Source organism: Mobula birostris, chromosome X (genome assembly GCF_030028105.1).
Source record: "Mobula birostris isolate sMobBir1 chromosome X, sMobBir1.hap1, whole genome shotgun sequence".
Taxonomy (NCBI): domain Eukaryota; kingdom Metazoa; phylum Chordata; class Chondrichthyes; order Myliobatiformes; family Myliobatidae; genus Mobula; species Mobula birostris.
Genome location: NC_092402.1, coordinates 19654628 through 19672879, shown reverse-complemented (window position 1 = coordinate 19672879; position 18252 = coordinate 19654628). Strand labels below are relative to the sequence as shown.

At 42.4% G+C, this 18252-nt stretch overlaps 1 protein-coding gene across 2 annotated transcripts in view; it reads left to right on the top strand.

The window, feature by feature from the left end:
• LOC140191385 (plexin domain-containing protein 1-like) overlaps window positions 1-18252 on the top strand; it is a 618167-nt gene that overhangs the window by 229374 nt on the left and 370541 nt on the right. For both annotated transcript variants that reach the window (XM_072248762.1, XM_072248761.1), the window contains exon 4: window positions 5247-5316. In XM_072248762.1, coding sequence (XP_072104863.1) covers window positions 5247-5316 — 70 coding nt within the window. The remainder of the gene's footprint in view (window positions 1-5246; window positions 5317-18252) is intronic.

Genomic DNA, 18252 nt, shown 5'->3' with positions numbered 1-18252 from the left:
GGCACCTGCCAATATCCAATGTAACAATACAATTCTCTTTCCTAGAATACAAAGCATAGAACAGTATAGTAGAGCACAGGACCTTCAGCCCACAATACTGTGCTGACCCTTTAACCTACTCCAAGATCAATCTAACTCTTTTCTCCCACATTGCCCTCTAGTTTGCTTTCTCTTCTTTTGCTATGGTATTAAACACCTCATGTGATTCTTTTGTTCATTGGCACCACTGTATTGGTAAGCCCTAAGAAGGTATTAAACTCAGAGGTTTCATCACATAGCCTCCCATCTTGGACTGCTCTGTCCCTGCACTCCTGTCATTGGCTAACTAACATGTCCATTCTTACAGTGCTTTGCCTTCCCATGCCTAACATAAACTCAACACTTATTGATATCTAAGTGAGTGCTTCTTAAATTCCAACCAAAAGAGTTTAGAGAAAATGCTTCAATAATACATTGTTTTAAAGATTAAATGTTCACTTTATTTGTCACACATACATCAAACAATGAAGCATACCGAAAGTGTCAATTTGTATCAATGATCACAGTCCGAGGATTAATGTTTCCTGTCACTCCTGGTTTGCCCCATCACAGTCTGGATGATTCCTCTAATTCCTGGAGACCCTGGAGTAATCCCTGTTTTATAAGGATAGGGTGAGCAAGCTAGGGCTTTTCTCTTTGGACCGAAGGATGATGAGAGGTGATTTGATAGAGGTGTACAAGATGATAAGAGGCAGAGATCGTGTGGACAAGCAGGTACTTTTTCTCTAGGATGGAAGTGGCTAATATGAGGGGGCATAATCTTAAGGGGATTGGAGGAAAGTGTAGGAGGGGATGTCAGAGGTAAGCTTTTTCAGAGTGGTGAGTGCGTGAAGCACCCTGCCAGGGGTGGTGGTAGAGGCAGATACATCAGGGGCATTTAAGAAATTCTAAGATAGGCACATGGATGAAAGAAAAATAGAGGGAAGAGTTAGATTGATGTTAGAATAGGTTAAAAGGTCTGGACAACATTTTGGGCTGAACGGTCCGTATTGTGCTGTAATGTTCTAAATTCTACGCAATCCTGGAAGGAGAGCAATCCTATACAACTGGCTGGCACAGTTGGAGGCTGATATGACCATTTGAAACACAAGAGACTGCAGATTAGAATCAGAATCAGGTTTATTATCACTGACATATGTTGTGAAGTTTATTTTGTGGCGGCAGTACAGTGCAATGCATAAAATGCACTATTAATTATTTTTAATTATAATAAGAAATATAGTGGATTTTGGTTAATTGGAACACATTGGGACCAGTACATTTTGGCTCAGTTAAGCGGCTGCCCCAATTATCTGAAGTTTCATGGAAATAAAAAGGTATAAAAAAGCCAAACTACCATTTAAATGAGTAACAAATTATGTACTTAAATGAAACACAGAACAAATTAGAACATCACTAATACTACAACAGTACTATCAAACTGGGTATTAGTTCCTAATAGCTGTTGACAGAGGAATTCATCCAGTGTACACTGCTATGTTATTTCGATTGACTGTAAATGAACAAAATCAGTACAGACACCCAGTGCAGATAATGGACCTTCTGTCATACAATGTCTTTGACAATTGTATCCTCCAAATCTTCATTTTCATTGTAACATTGAAGATGATTGTCGAAACCTTCAAATTATTCATAGTTCCTAACTTGCTGAAGTAGTGAAATCATTTTATCTTCACTCAATTTCACATCTCTAAGCCTGAATGCTTGAAACCACAGTGAGCAAAACAGTTCTGAATTGTCTTACTGCTATTTCTCTCCAACTATCAGTTACTGCTTTATGAAGACAAATACACGCAACTGATGCTATTTAAAAACTGTTCGCTCTAAGCACCTACCGCCATACAAGTGCATGCAACTGATATGAGTTAGAAACTGTCTAGCAACAGTCTCCTGACCCAACTAAGCAACACAGTGTCCCAATAAACGAAGGGAATTGTGGCTATTTTCTTGATTAGTTTTTGTTCTTTAGTGTTATCCCAAATAAGCAGCTGGCCCAATTAACCAGAAACCATTGTATATAAATAAATATACACACACATATACAGTACTATGCAAAAGTCTTGGGCACCTGTAAAAAAATTGTTAAGCGAAGATCCTATCAAAAATACCGAAATACCGAAATGAACAGTTTCTAAATATCAAAAAAATTACTACAAAGAGCAGTAAACAGTAAAAAACTAAATCAAATCAATATTTGGTGTCACCACCTTTTGTCCTTAAAATTTCATCAGTTCCCTCAGGCATACAGTTATATAAGAAAATTGACTGGGAGGTTGTTCCAATCACCCTGGAGAACTTGCCACTATTTTTCTGCTGACTTTGGCTGTTTCACTTGCTTTTATCTCTCCAGGTAATCCTAGACAGCTTCGATCCTAGACAACTTCTCAGCATTGAGGATTCCATTAATTCTGACTAGGTCACCAACTCCATTTGCAGAAATGCAGCCCCAGACCTGCAGGGAACCTCCATCGTGATTCCCTATTGGCTGTAGACAGTCATCCATGTAGCACTCTCTAGCTCTTCTACAGACAAACTGCCATCTGTTTGAGCCAAAAATTTCAAATTTTGACTCGTTAGTCCAGAGCACTTGCTGCCATTGTTCAACATCCCAGTCCTTGTGTTTTTGTGAGTCTCTTGGCTTTGTTTCCACTTCTGAAGAATTGTCTTTGGTAGCAATTCTTCCATGAAAACCACTTCTAACAAGACTACTCCGGACTGTAGAGCAGGGGTCCCCAACCTTTTTTGCACTGCGGACCGGTTTAATATTGACAATATTCTTGCGGACCGGCGACCGGGTGGGGTGGTAGGGTTGCCAACGGACAAGAGTAGCAGTCAAATATGTTGTTTACCCCAAAAAACTACCATGACCATGAAGCCTTGCGCGGGCACCAGTGCGCATGCGTGTACGTTCCAATTTTTTTCTACAAATCGTTTTTGGCGATTTTTTTCTTGGGGAGGTTAATCACGACCGGAATATAGATGATATGTGGTTAATACACTCAATTTTGTTTCTAAAAGGGTTTATCTAACGAATTTAATATTAAACACACAGCGCATATTTTCCTCGCATGAATACAGGTATAGTGATAAGTCAATTATCAGGGGAGGACAGGGGAGCTTGAAGTAAGTGTTGAATGAACTTCCAGTAGAAGTGGTAGAGGCAGGTTCGATATTACCATTTAAAGAAAAATTGGATAGATATATGGACAGGAAAGGAATGGAGGGTTATGGGCTGAGTGCAGGTCGGTGGGACTAGTTGAGGGTAGCGTTCGGCACGGACTAGAAGGGCAGAGATGGCCTGTTTCCGTGCTGTAATTGTTATATGGTTATATAAGTCAATAGCATCATAACATTTTAAGTAACGTTTGGATATTAAACACACAGCACGTATCTTCCCCGTATGAACATATAAAATCATTGCAACACACCAATATCGCTGAATCAGTGGGAGCCCTGGGCTTGTTTCCCTGCAAAAAGTCGGTCCCATCAAGGGATGATGGGAGACAGTGATACTCGAAGGGGGTTCCTTATGTCCAGTCTATTCCGCAATTTAGTTTTTGATGCATTCATTGCAGAGATATGTTGGAAATGGAAGCAATGTTTCCAGTGCGTTCGTGGCTATCTCAGGATACTTAGCCTTGACTTTGATCCGGAATGCCGGCAGATCCTCCAGCGTGTTGTGTGTGGTGCTTTGATCGCAGCATCTGCAGATTATTTTGTGTTTGTGATGCCGGCAGAGAAGTTATGTCAGACATACTTTCCAGCCTGCCATCATTTGCAAGCTCGAGGACTTGATCTCCTTCCCAAGCTGACATGGATGACGAGCTGTTAATAACCTCGCGTGCATTCAAGCTCAACAGTGGGCGTGGCAGGGAATGAGGAAAGGTGCAGCTGACTCATATCGCCAAATCATATCGTTTCCTCGCGGCCCGGTAGCACATGCTTTGCGGCCCGGTGGTTGGGGACCGCTGCTATAGAGGGATGTGTTTGGATTCCAGTGGTTTCTGTGAGTTCAGAGCTGATGGCAGTGCTGGTCTTCCGATTTAGAAGGGATGTCAGTTTGATGTATCTCCCATCTGTTGAACTCAGTTTCTGTGGCCGACCACTGCATTTTTTGATCCTCAACCTTGCCCATTTCTTTGTGCTTCTTCGGAAGAGCTTTGACAGCACATCTTGAAACTCCTGTCTGCTGTGAAATTTCTGCTTGAGAAAGACCTTGTTGATGCAGGATGACCACCTTGTGTCTTGTTGCTATATTATGCTCAATCTTGCCATGGTGTAAGAATTGATGATTTGAAGGTTAAACATCTGCCACACCCTTACCTTTTAGTTTAGTTGTCCTTCACCCAGTTTGATTCCTTTTACACCCATTTCTGTTTCAGTTAATCAGTTTAATTCATTCAACGCATTATGTTATTGATCATTAGCATCCTGTTTGTTATCTTTGTTTAATCCTGCACTGGGCTGTATACCTACAAAATAAATAAGTTTTCATTTGAAAAGTGGTCTATTACTTAATATGCTACTTTCTTTAATGAAATACGGAAAATTCTTTGTAATATTAAAATACTGGGAAAATGAATGTTTGGAAATCTAAAACTTGCTCATTTCTACTGACACACTAATGCAGAAGACAAAAAATAAACATCTTAAACTAAATTTACATAAAAATATAGCGTGCCTAAGACTTTTGCAAAGTTCTAAATATCACACACACACACACACACACACACATATATATAGTAAAAGAAAGCAAAGATAATGAGGTAGTGTTCATGGGTTCATTGGCCATTCAGAAATCTGATGGTGGAGGGGAAGAAGCTGTTCCTAAAACACTGAGTATGTCTTCAGACTCCTGGACTTCCTCCCTGTTGGTATCATTGGGTATCATTGTGTCCTGGCTGGTGGGGTTCTTAATGCTGATGCTAGCATCTGGAACAAAAGACAATCAGCAGGTCAGGCAGCATCTGTGGAGGCAAAAGAATGGTCAATATTCCAGGTCAAAACCTTGGAATAGGAGTACCTGAAGCCTCATCACATGTTACAAGCCTGGTTGTTTCTCTGCCATCATTCTCCATTGAAGAGCCAGCTTTCAGCCCATTGAGATGGTGCCTTTTAAGGCATTGTACTCAGTTCAACACTGTGCACGACCTCTTGGTTTATTTTTCTGGTGTTCCACACTCTAGTCATTTTACTCTTTTCCACAGAGATTGATTCTGTCCTTCGATTTCCCTTTCTATGGCCATTATCTGCGTCAGATCACCATAGCAACTGGAGGTAAGTGGCTTGTGTTTTCAGAAAAAGAAATATGTTTGTCACAATTGAGTTCATTTTGAGGAGACAGAATATCTCTCTCAGTTACATTGTAGAACTTAAGTTTAATCTCTCCAAGTAATAGCTGCATTTCTGAACATTGTAAACATAGGGTATATTTTGCTTCAGAAATGGGAGCAAGTGTCCCTCTGGTCTAATACACTGTTACCGGCTCCAGTTTTCTTTATATCCAGAGCCTTGATCACATGTTCTCCTCTTTTCTACTCTCCCTCTCTCCTAACACTTTACAACTAACAAACTGAAATAAATAAAAATAAAACTTCTTGGTCCAGAATGTGTGATCAAGGCAAACAGTGGTAAAGAAAGCACCACAAATAACTAGTCATCTTTTTGGCAATAACTCCCCTTTTTCCAAGCCTGCTTGTGTTAGCTGTCAATTCAGTAAGATTCCTGGGCCTTAAAGTAATACATCACAGTCACACAAGAGATTCTGTATATGCTGGAAATCCAGAGAAACACACACAAAATGGTGAAGGAACTCAGCAGGTCAGGCAGCATTGTGCTTGATGAAGGGTCTCAACTTGAAATATCCTCTGTTTATACCTTTCCATAGATGCTGTCTGACCTGCTGAGTTCCTCCAGCATTTTGTGTGTGTTACTAATAAATCGCATTAAGGATTTTCCACAGCCATTCAGGAAGCAAAATGTAGAATCCTTAATCTTTTTCCCATCGTAGGAGTATCAAGAACAAGGGTGCATAGATTTAAGGTGAGAGGAAAGGATTTTAAAGGAGATCTGAGGGGTAAGTTTCTCACATATATATGGAACACACTACTAAAGGAGCTGCTGGAATCGAATCAGCATCGGAATCAGGTCTATTATCATATGTCATGAAATTTTGTGGCAGCACAGTGCAAAGCTATAAAAATTACTGTAGAATTACAAAGAAAAATTAAGTAAGGCAATAGAGAAATAGCACGGCATTGTTCATGGTATCATGGACAGTTCAGAAATCTAATGGTAGGGGGAATAAAGCTGTTCCTAAAGCATAGTACAGTAGCACAGTGGTTTATAGTACAGGTGTCCTGGGTTCAATTCCTGCCGCCACTTGTAAAGATTTGTACTTTGTCCCTGTAACTGTGTGGGTTTCCTCTGGGTGCTCCGGTTTCCTCTCACAGTCCAAAGACGTATTGGTTAGTAGGTGAACTGGTCATTGTAAATTGTCCTGTGATTAGGCTAGGGTTAAATTGAGGGTTGCTGGGTGACATGACTCAAGGGCCAGAAAGGTCACGCTGTATCTAAGTAAATAAATAAACGTAAGAAATACGAGAAACCCAGAGTAAAACATACAAAAACACTAGAAGAACTCAGCAGGTCAGGCAGTCTGAATGCAGAGGATTAAAATAATTCCTCTCCATAGATGCTGCATAGCCTGGTCAGATTCAACAGCATTCTGTGTTTTGCTCTTAAAATATTGAGCATGGGTCTTTAAGCTCCTATACCTCCTCTTCGATGATAGCAATGTAAAGAGGGCATATAGAAAATAGTCCACACTTTATTTCTTCTACCAAGTGTATGACCATACATTTCCCGACACTGTACTCCATCTGCCACTTCTTTGCCCAGTCTCCCAATCTGTCTAAGTCCTTCTGTAGACTTACTGGTTCTTCAAAACTACCTGCCCCTCCACTTATCTTCGTGTTGTCCGCACAATAGGCCACAAAGCCATCAATTCTGTCATCCAAATATTTGACATATAATGTATAAAGGAATGGTCCCAACACAGAGCCCCTGTGGAACACCACTAGTCACCGGCAGCTAACCAGAATCCCTTTATTCCCACTCTTTGCTTCCTGCTAATCAACCAATGGTAGAATCCATGGTAGAATATTTCCAATAATACCGTGGGCTTTTAACTTGTTAAGCAGTCTCATGTGTGGCACGTTGTCAAATGCCTTTTGAAAATCCAAGTACACAACATCCACTAATGCTCATTTGTCTATCTTGCTTGTTATTTATTCCAAGAATTCCAATAGATTTGCCAGGCAAGATATTCCCTTAAGGAAACCATGCTGACTTCGGCCTATTTTATCATGTGCCTCCAAATACCCCGAAACTACATTCTTAACAATCAACTCCAACATCTTCCCAAACACTGAAATCAGACCAACTTGCCTATAATTTCCTTTCTTCTGCCTCTGTCCCTTCTTGAAGTGTGGAGTGACATTTGCAATTTTCCAGTCCTCTGGAACCAGGCCAGAATCAAGTGATTCTTGACGGGTCATTACTAATGCATCCACAATCTCTTCAGCCACCTCTTTCAGAACCCTGGGTGGGGTGTACACCATCTGATCCAGTGGACTTATCTACCTTCTGACCTTTCAGTTTCCCAAGAACCTTCTCCCCAGAAATGGCAACCACACATTTCTGCCTCCTGGCACTCTCAAACCTCCAGCATACTGCTAGTGTCTTCCACAGTAAAGACTAATGCAAAATACTTATTCAGTTCATATGCCATTTCCTCGTCCCACATTACTATCTCTCCAGCATCATTTTCCAGGAGTCCAATATCTACTCTCATCTCTCTTTTGCACGTTATATATCTGAAGATGGTTTGGCTAGTTTAATATTATTGGCTAGTTTACCTTCGTATTCCATCTTTTCCTCCTTTATGATTTTTAGTTGCCTTCCATTGTTTTTTAAAAGCTTCCCAATCCTTTAACTTCCCATTATTTTTTTCTCAATTATATGTCCTCTCTTTGGCTTTAATGTTGTCTTTGACTTCTCCTGTCAGACACAGTTGCATCATCGTGCCTTTAGAGTACTTGTTCTTCTTTGGGATATATCTATCCTGTGCCTTCCGAATTGCTCCCAGAAACTTCAACTATTGTTGCTCTGCCATCATCGCTGCTAGTGTTCCCTTCCAATCAATTTTAGCCAACTCCTCTCTCATGCCTCTGTAATTCTCTTTACTCCACTGTAATACTGATACATCTGGCTTTAATTTCACCTTGTCAAATGCAGGGTGAATTCTATCATATTAGGATCACTGGTACCTAAGGGTTCCTTTACCTTAAGTTTTCTAATCAATTCCAGTTCATTGCACACCACCCAATCCACAACAGCTGATCCTCTATTGGGCTCAACTATGAGCTGCTCTAAAAATCCATCTTATAGGCATTCTACATACTCCCTCTCTAGGGATGCAGCTTCAACCTGATTTTCTGTATCTACCTGCATATTGAAATCCCCCATGACTATCATAAGGTTGCCCTTTTGACATGCATTTTGAATTGAATTGAATTGACTTGATTTTATTTCTTACATCCTTCACATACATGAGGAGTAAAAGTCTTTATGTTACATCTCCGTCTAAATGGGCGAAGTGCAATTTATAGTATTTGCAGTAAATAGTATGTACAACGGGACAGTCAATATAACAGAAATACAATTGTATCAGCGTGAATTAATCAGTCTGATAGCCTGGACGAAGAAGCTGTCCCGGAGCCTGTTGGTCCTGGCCTTTATTGCTGCGGTACCATTTCCCAGATGGTAGCAGCTGGAACAGTTTGTGGTTGGGTTGACTCAGGTCCCCAATGATCCTTAGGGTTCTTTTTACACACCTATCTTTATAAGTGTCCTGAATTTCACATCTACAGATGCACTGGGCTGTCCGCACTACTCTCTGCAGAGTCCTGCAATTGAGGGAATTACAGTTTCCATACCAGTGATATAGCCAGTCAGGATGCTCTCAATTGTACCCCTATAGAAAGTCCTTAGGGTATGGGGACTCATGCCAAACTTCTTCAACCGTCTGAGGTGAAAGAGGCGCTGTTGAGCTTTTTTCACCACACAGCCGTTATGTACAGACCACATGAGATCCTCAGTGATGTGTATGCTGAGGAAATCAAAGCTGTTTACTCTCTCAACCCCAGATCCATTGATGTCAATTGGGGTTAGCCTGTTTCCATTCCTCCTGTAGTCCACAACCAGCTCCTTTATTTTTGCGATGTCGAGGGAGAGGTTGTTCTCTTGACACCACTGTGTCAGGGTGGTAACTTCCTCTCTGTAGGCTGCCTCATTATTATTTGAGATAAGGTCAATCAATGTAGTGTCATCAACAAATTTAATTAGCAGATTGGAGCTGTGGGTGTCACACGGTCATGGGTGTTCAGTGAATGGGGCTTAGGACACAGCCATGAGGGGCTCCTGTGTTAAGAGTCAGAGGGGCAGATGTGAGAGAGTCCACTCTTAGCACCTGCTGACGATCTGACAGGAAGTCCAGGATCCAACTGCATAAGGCAGGGTGAAGGCCGAGGTCTCTGAGCTTCTATCTCCCATTGTAATTTGTAGACCACATCTTTGCTACAGTTTGGAGGTCTGTTTATAACTCCCATTAGGGTCTACTTACCCTTCCATTTTCTTAGTTCTGTCTACAACAATTCTACACCTTCTGATCATATGTCATCTTCCTAATGATTTGAACAGAGCCACCCCACTCCCTTGCCTATTGATACAACATGAATCCTTGGATATTAAGCTCCCAGCTATAATCTTCTTTCAGCCATGATTCAGTGATAACTACAACATCATACCTGCCAATCTGGAACTGTGCTACGAGTTCTTCTACTTTATTCCGTATACTGCGTGCATTCAGATATAACACCTTCAGTCCAATATTCATCCCTTTTTGATTTTACCCCCCTTTTACATTGCAACTCATCCTGTTGACTGCAATTTTGCCTGATCCTTTCCTTGCTAGTAGTCTCACTACCTCTGTTTGTAGACCAACTAACCCAAAACAACCACCCCATCCTCAGCCCTATCACTCCAGTTCCCATCTCTCAGCCAAATTAGCTTAAACCCTCTCAAACAGCTCTAGCAAACCTACCTGCAAGGACATTGCCTCCTTGGATTCAGATGTAACCCATCCCTTTTGTACAGGTCATACCTTCCACAGAAGAGATCCCAATGATCCAGAAACCTGAATTCCTCCCCCCCTGCACTAGTTCTTCAGCCACATATTCACCTGCAAAATCATCCTATTCTTATCCTCACTGGTTTGTGGCACAGGCAACAATCCAGAGATTTCTATCCTGGAGGTCCTGCTTTCTACCTACCTCCCTAAAATCTCTCTTCAAGACCACCTCCCTTTTCCTATCATTGGTGGCAATGTGTACCAAGACTTCTGGCTCCTCAACCTCCCCCTTTAGAATGCCATGGACCCGATCTGAGACATCTCTGACCCTGGCACTCGAGAGGGATTGTACCATCCGAATGTCTCTTTCACATCCACAGAATCTCATCTCTGTTCCTCTGACTATGGAATCTATCACCACTGCAGTCTTCTTCACGTCTCTTCTCTTCTGAGCCGCAGCCCCAGACTCTGTGCTAGACACAGAGTTGCGGCTCCCCCCAGGCGGCCGTCCCCTCAGCAGTATCTGAAGTGGTATACTTATTATTGAGAGGAACAGCAGCGGGTACTCTACACTAGCTACCCATTTCCCTTCCTTTATCTAACAGTCACCCAGTTACCTGCCCCCTGCAGCTTAAGGGTGACTACTTCCCTGTAGGTCCTATCTATCAATTCCTTAGTCTCCCATATGAGCTGAAGGTCATCGAGCTGCTGCCCCAATTCCTTAGCATGTTACCCGAGGAGCTGCAGCTCAGTGGACCTGGTGCAAACGTAGTTATCCGGGAGACCGGAGGTCTCCCAGAATACCCATATCTTACACACAGAACAAAACTTAGCCCTTGGAGCCACTCTCACTGCACTAACTATGCCCTAACAGATGAGGAATGAAGAATAAAGAAGAAAAAGAAAATTACCAGATACTTACCTGGCCCAAGCTTGATGAGCCAAAGACACTCCAACATTCACATTCACACAATGGCTGCTCCGCTTGCCCCTGCCTTATTTTTATTTGCCCTTTCCAATATATCCCGTTCACAGATTGGACGCAGTCCAACTCCAAAAACTGCTGCAAAGCGTTGCTTTTTATAATTTTCAGCCGCGAACATAAGTGAAATTGCCGCATCTTCTCGTGCTCCCGCTCACAAATTGGCTGCAGTCCACCTTCAAAAAATGTTGCAAAGCGCTGCCTATTTTAATCTTCAGCCGCGAACCTAAGTGAAATTGCCGCTCCTTCTCGTGCTTCTGCTTATTGACTGGGCGCAACTGCCGCGAAGCGCTGCCTATTTTAATCTTCAGCCGCAAACCTAAGTGAAATCATTGCATCTTCTTGTGCTCCCGCTCACTGATTGGGCGCAGTCCACTCTCTTTTACTCTTTATTACTCAAAAAGTGGAATTCGGACCGCTGGTAAATGACACTGAGGTAATGGGAGACAAAGAAATGACAGGTGAAATTAATAAGCATTTTGTGTCACTCTTCACTGTGAAAGACACCTGCTAGAAATATGAGAGTGTTAATGGGCAGAAGTGAGTGTAGTTGCTATTAATAAGAAGGTCTGAAAGTAGGTAAGTCACTTCGACCAGAGGACTACACCAGAGTTCTGAAGGAGGTAGCTGAAGCGATTGCAGAGGCATTAGTATTGAGGTGTGTGGGACAGGGGGCAGAGAAGGAGTGCTGGGGTTGATGCAGCTGACACACCCAGCCCTGAGATACCAGGCTAGGTCACTCGATTCCAAACAATCGGTTTATTGTTCATTACAGAATGTCTCTCTGGTGCTTCCCGCTCTCTCCCCTCTCCCTTCTCCTTTAACCAACCCACTCCCTAGCCCCTTCCCACTCTCAGTCCACAATAGAGACCCATGTCAGAATCAGATTTATCATCACTCACATATGTCATGAAATCTGTTATTTTTGCAGCAGCAGTACTGTGCAAAAGTCTTAAGTATCCAACTGAGGCAGCATGCTGTGTCCTTGAGCAAGACACTTAACTACACAATGCTCTGTGATGACACCGGTGCCAAGCTGTATCGGCCCTTGCCCTTCCCTTGGACAACATCGGTGGCGTGGAAAGGGGAGACTTGCAGCATGGGCAACAGCCGGTGTTCCATACAACCTTGCAACCTTGCCCAGGTCTGCGCCCTGGAGAGTGAAGATTTTCCAGGTGCAGATCCATGGTCTCGCAAGACTAACGGCGCAAGACTAACGGATGCCTTTACTATATATATATATATATATATACACACACACTGGATTTTCAAAAAGGTCTTTGACAAGATGCCTCACATGACACTGCTTAACAGGATAAGAATTCATGGTATTGCAGGAAAGATTCTGGCATGGATAGAAGATTAGCTGCCTGGCAAGAGGCAAAGAGTGGGAATAAGTGGGGCCTTTTTCTGGTTGGCTGCCAATGACTAATGGTGTTCCAAAGGCATTGGTTTTGGGACCGCTTCTTTTCACATTATGTGTTAACGATTTGGATGGCTTTGTGGCCAAGTTTGCAGACAAGGTAGGTGGAGGGCAGGTAGACTTGAGGAAACAGGGAGTCTCCTGATTGAGAGAATGGGCAAAGAAGTGGCAGGCGGAATACAGTGTCAGGAAGTGTATGGTCATGCACTTTGGTAGAAAAAATAAAAGCATAAACCATTTTCTAAACAGGGAGAGAATACAAAATTCAGAGATGCAAAGGGAACTTGGAATCATTGTGCAGGATTCCCTAAAGGTTAACTTGCAGATTGAGTAAGTGGTAAGGAAGGCAAATGTAATATTAGCATTCATTTTGAGAAGACTAGAATACAAGAACAAGGATGGCTATGGGAAAAATGCAGGAGAGGGATAATAAATCAGCCACAATGGAATGGTGGAGCAAACTCAAGGGGTTAAATGGTCTAATTCTGCTCCTATGTCTTATGGTCTTATGTGATGCAGAGGATTTATCAGGCATGCATCAGACTGCACTTGGAGTATTGTGAGCAGTTTTGGGCCCCTTGTCTAAGAAAAGGCGTGCTGCCATTGGAGAGGGCCCAGAGGAGGTTCACGAGAATTATTCTAGGAATGAAAGGGCGTGTTTGATGGCTCTGGGCCTGTACTCGCTGGAGTTTAGAAAATTGGAGGGGGCAGTGTCATTGAAATTTATCGAATACTGAAAGGCCCAGATAGAGAGGATGAGGAAAGGATGTTTCCAATAGTGGGTGAGTTTAAGACCAGAGAGCGCAGCCTCTGAGTAGATGGATGTCCATTTAGAACAGGGATGAGGAAGAATTTCTTTGGCCTGAGGGTGGTTAATTTGTGGAAGTCATTGCCACAGATGGCTGTGAAGGCCTAGTCATTGGGTAAATTTAAATCAGAGGTTGTTAGGTTTTTGATTAGTTATGGGGGGGAAGACAGGAGAATGGAGTTGAGAGGGATTATTTATGAGTCATGATAGAATGGTGGAGCAGACTAGGTGTGCCGAATGGCCTAATTCTGCTCTATATCTTTTGGTCTTATTGTCTTATTGCCTACTTGAACAGCACTTTCTCTGTAGATGTTACACTTTATCCTGTATTTTTTTTGTTTTACTTTGTGCTACCTCAATGCATTTGTGTATTGATTGGATCTGTATGCAAGATATTGTATCATCGTACATGTGACAATAATATAACAATTTCCAATTTCAATAAAAACACAGGCCAGCCTCAAGCTTAAGTAACTAAATTCACCAAGGACTTGAATTGTTTGAACGTATTGAATTTTCTAAGCTCCAGCAATTATAGGCTCAGAGAATGCTCGTCATACCTTAACCTTTTCATTCCTGGAACCATTCTTGTGAGCCTTCTCTGGACCCTCTCCAATGCCAGCACATCCTTTCTTAGATAAGGGGCTATTACAGCTCAGACATTGGAGTTTGAAGTTCGGAGTTCAGAGTTCAATTCTGGTGCCCTCTGTAAGAAAGTTTGTACGTTCTTCCCATGTGCACGTGGGTTTCCCCTGGGTGCTCTGGTTTCCTCCCACAGTCCAAAGACGTACTGGTAAGTAGGTTAATTGCTGATTGTAAATTGTCTTATGAGTAGGCTACGGTTAAATTAGTGGGTTGCTGGGCAGCGTGGCTCGGTGGACAATAAGGCCTGTTCCACGCTGTATCTCTAAATGAATAAAACTGCTCACCATATTCCAAGTGCAGTTTGATCAATGTCTTGTAAAGCCTCAGCTTTATATTTACTGAGAGCATGAGTTATAGAGTCCTTGAAAGTGATACTAACTGATATCAGAAGGATAGTGAAAAGAATTTTGTTCAGAAATGATTCTGCTGGTTCGAAACCATCGTGCATCATTGGAGTTAAAATTCAGATCAGCGTGATCTAATTGAATAGCAGAGCAAGCTCCTGGGTCTGCATTTGTTGCTGCAATCCTCCTTATTGAGCCAAAGGTGTTCCATTAATTTTTACATCTGGGTTCGTATGAAAACATAAAGCTCATGAAATGAGTTTTGATTGCAGGATGTCAAGTAAATATAGATGGTTCTGGTCAAGTGTACAGGGTGTATGTAGAATGCACCGACGCATGTCAGTAGGCTGTGCTGATGTTATGACATAATTATTAAAGACAGTAGGAAGCGGAACGTGCGGAATCAAAGGAAATGGGGGAGATCTTAAACAGGTTTTTTGCGTCTGTATTTACTAAGGAAATTGGCATGAAGTCTATGGAATTAAGGGAAACAAGTAGTGAGATCATGGAAACTGGACAGATTGAAAAGGAGGAGGTGCTTGCTGTCTTGAGGAAAATTAAAGTGGATAAATCCCCGGGACCTGACAGGGTGTTCCCTCGGACCTTGAAGGAGACTAGTGTTGAAATTACAGGGGCCTTGGCAGAAATATTTAAAATGTCGCTGTCTACAGGTGAGGTGCCGGAGGATTGGAGAGTGGCTCATGTTGTTCCGTTGTTTAAAAAAGGATCGAAAAGTAATCCGGGAAATTATAGGCCGGTGAGTTTAACGTCGGTAGTAGGTAAGTTATTGGAGGGAGTACTAAGAGACAGAATCTACAAACATTTGGATAGACAGGGACTTATTAGGGAGGGTCAACATGGCTTTGTGCATGGTAGGTCATGTTTGACCAATCTGTTGGAGTTTTTCGAGGAGGTTACCAGGAAAGTGGATGAAGGGAAGGCAGTGGATATTGTCTACATGGACTTCAGTAAGGCCTTTGACAAGGTCCCGCATGGGAGGTTAGTTAGGAAAATTCAGTCGCTAGGTATACATGGAGAGGTGGTAAATTGGATTAGACATTGGCTCAATGGAAGAAACCAAAGAGTGGTAGTAGAGAATTGCTTCTCTGAGTGGAGGCCTGTGACTAGTGGTGTGCCACAGGGATCAGTGCTGGGTCCATTGTTATTTGTCATCTATATCAGTGATCTGGATGATAATGTGGTAAATTGGATCAGCAAATTTGCTGATGATACAAAGATTGGAGGTGTAGTAGACAGTGAGGAAGGTTTTCAGAGCCTGCAGAGGGACTTGGACCAGCTGGAAAAGTGGGCTGAAAAATGGCAGATGGAGTTTAATACAGACAAGTGTGAGGTATTGCACGTTGGAAGGACAAACCAAGGTAGAACATACAGGGTTAATGGTATGGCACCGAGGAGTGCAGTAGAACAGAGGGATCTGGGAATACAGATACAAAATTCCCTAAAAGTGGCGTCACAGGTAGATAGGGTCATAAAGAGAGCTTTTGGTACATTGGCCTTTATTAATCAAAGTATTGAGTATAAGAGCTGGAATGTTATGATGAGGTTGTATAAGGCATTGGTGAGGCCGAATCTGGAGTATTGTGTTCAGTTTTGGTCACCAAATTACAGGAAGGATATAAATAAGGTTGAAAGAGTGCAGAGAAGGTTTACAAGGATGTTGCCGGGACTTGAGAAACTCAGTTACAGAGAAAGGTTGAATAGGCTAGGACTTTATTCCCTGGAGCGTAGAAGAATGAGGGGAGATTTGATAGAGGTATATAAAATTATGATGGGTATAGATAGAGTGAATGCAAGCAGACTTTTTCCACTGTGGCAAGGGGAGAAAAAAACCAGAGGACATGGGTTAAGGGTGAGGGGGGGGAAGTTTAAAGGGAACATTGGGGGGGGGAGCCTTCTTCACACAGAGAGTGGTGGGAGTATGGAATGAGCTGCCAGACGAGGTGGTAAATGCGGGTTCTTTTTTAACATTTAAGAATAAATTGGACAGGTACATGGATGGGAGGTGTATGGAGGGATATGGTCCGTGTGCAGGTCAGTGGGACTAGGCAGAAAATGGTTTGACACAGCCAAGAAGGGCCAAAAGGCCTGTTTCTGTGCTGTAGTTTTTCTACGGTTTCTGTGGTTTCTATGAAGTGCTGGTTCATTTCATCTCACTTCACCAAAGTGGACTCTCTTCACACTGCATGGCTTCCCTTTTATGCTTCAGCTTTCCATTTTAATTTAGAAAGACGTTCTTCCTTTCACTGAGATGTTGGTTGATTGGATTGTAACTTCACCTCCATATTCCCTCCTGAATTGTTCACTCTGTTACTTGGCAAAATCTATTAACCTCTGCCTTAAAATATTCAAAGCCTCTGTTCATGCTGCCTTTTGAGGAACAGAGTTCCAAATTTTTATGACCTTCTAAGAGAGAAAAGAAGAAGAACTGCTTCATCTTTCTCAAAGTGGGAGACCGATTATTTTTAAATCGCAATCCTTGGTGTTATCCCTTTCAAGGCATCTAGTTTTCAGCTGCTTGCAGCATCTAAGAGAAATTTGGATAAGTATGTGGATGGGAGGAACAGTTCCAGTTCAGATATGGGTCAATGGGACTAGGCAGAATAACAGTTTGGTGTGGACCAGATGGGACAAAGGACCTGTTTCTGTGCTTTAGGTTTCTACGATACTAATGAGAATCGCAGAAAGACTGTAGAGATGGAGGAGGTTACAGAATCAGAGAAGAGATGGGAATTTATGTAGATATGGGAGTATTTGAACACAAAAATGAACTTTCAGATTCAGAGTTATTTATCACATGTACATTGAAAGATAAGTGAAATGTATCATAAAAGGCATACCCAAGGGTGACCTGGGGGCAGTCCACAAATGTTGCCACACATTCAGATGCCAAAACAGCATGCCCACAATGTTCATCAGAACAACACAGAACACAACAAGCAACAAAACAACAATAGTTCCTCTTTTGCACTATTCTGACGGTCTACCATTTCTTGTTCAGTCGTTTTAGTTGAGTCCGACTCTTTGTGACCCCATGGACCATAGGGTCCATTGGGTTTTCATGACAAGATATGGAAGCAGATTGCCAGACCTTTCTTCCTCACAGATACTGCTGCTGCCCAGGTTGGGACCTGATTGGGTTTGAACTCAGGACCATCTGCCTTGAAGTCCAGTGCTGATGCCACTACACCATCAGCCGACTGTCTATCATATCAGATTCCAATTCAGATTTATTTATCACATGGACATTGAAAGATACAATGAAATGTATCATTTGCATTAATAACCAATACACTCAAGTATGTACAGGGGGCAGCCTGCAAGTGTTGCCATGTTTCCAGCATCATTATAGCATGCTTACAACATACTAATCCTAATTCTTTGGAATGTGGGAGGAAACTGGGGCACCCAGAGGAAACCCATGCAGTCATGGGTTGAATGTACAAACTCCTTACAGACAGCTGTGGGAAGTGAACCGTGATCTTACAACTGGTGCTGCAAAGCGTTATGCTAACTTCCACCCCTGAATCCCTACTTTATTCCTTACCTTGCTACATCCCTACTTTAGTCACTGGTGGCCAAACTTTCACCTCCCAAGATCCAAAGGATTGAAATTCCTTTCCTAAATTTCTCGATTTCTTTACCTTAACCTCCTCTTTTAGGACACTTCTTTTTGTTGTGTTCTGTGTTGTTCTGCTGAGTGCGTGTGTTGTGTGCATGTTATGTTGGTGCTGGAACATGTGGCGACACTTGTGGGCTGCTCCCAGCAGATACCTATGTTGGGTGGGCTGTTAACTCAAG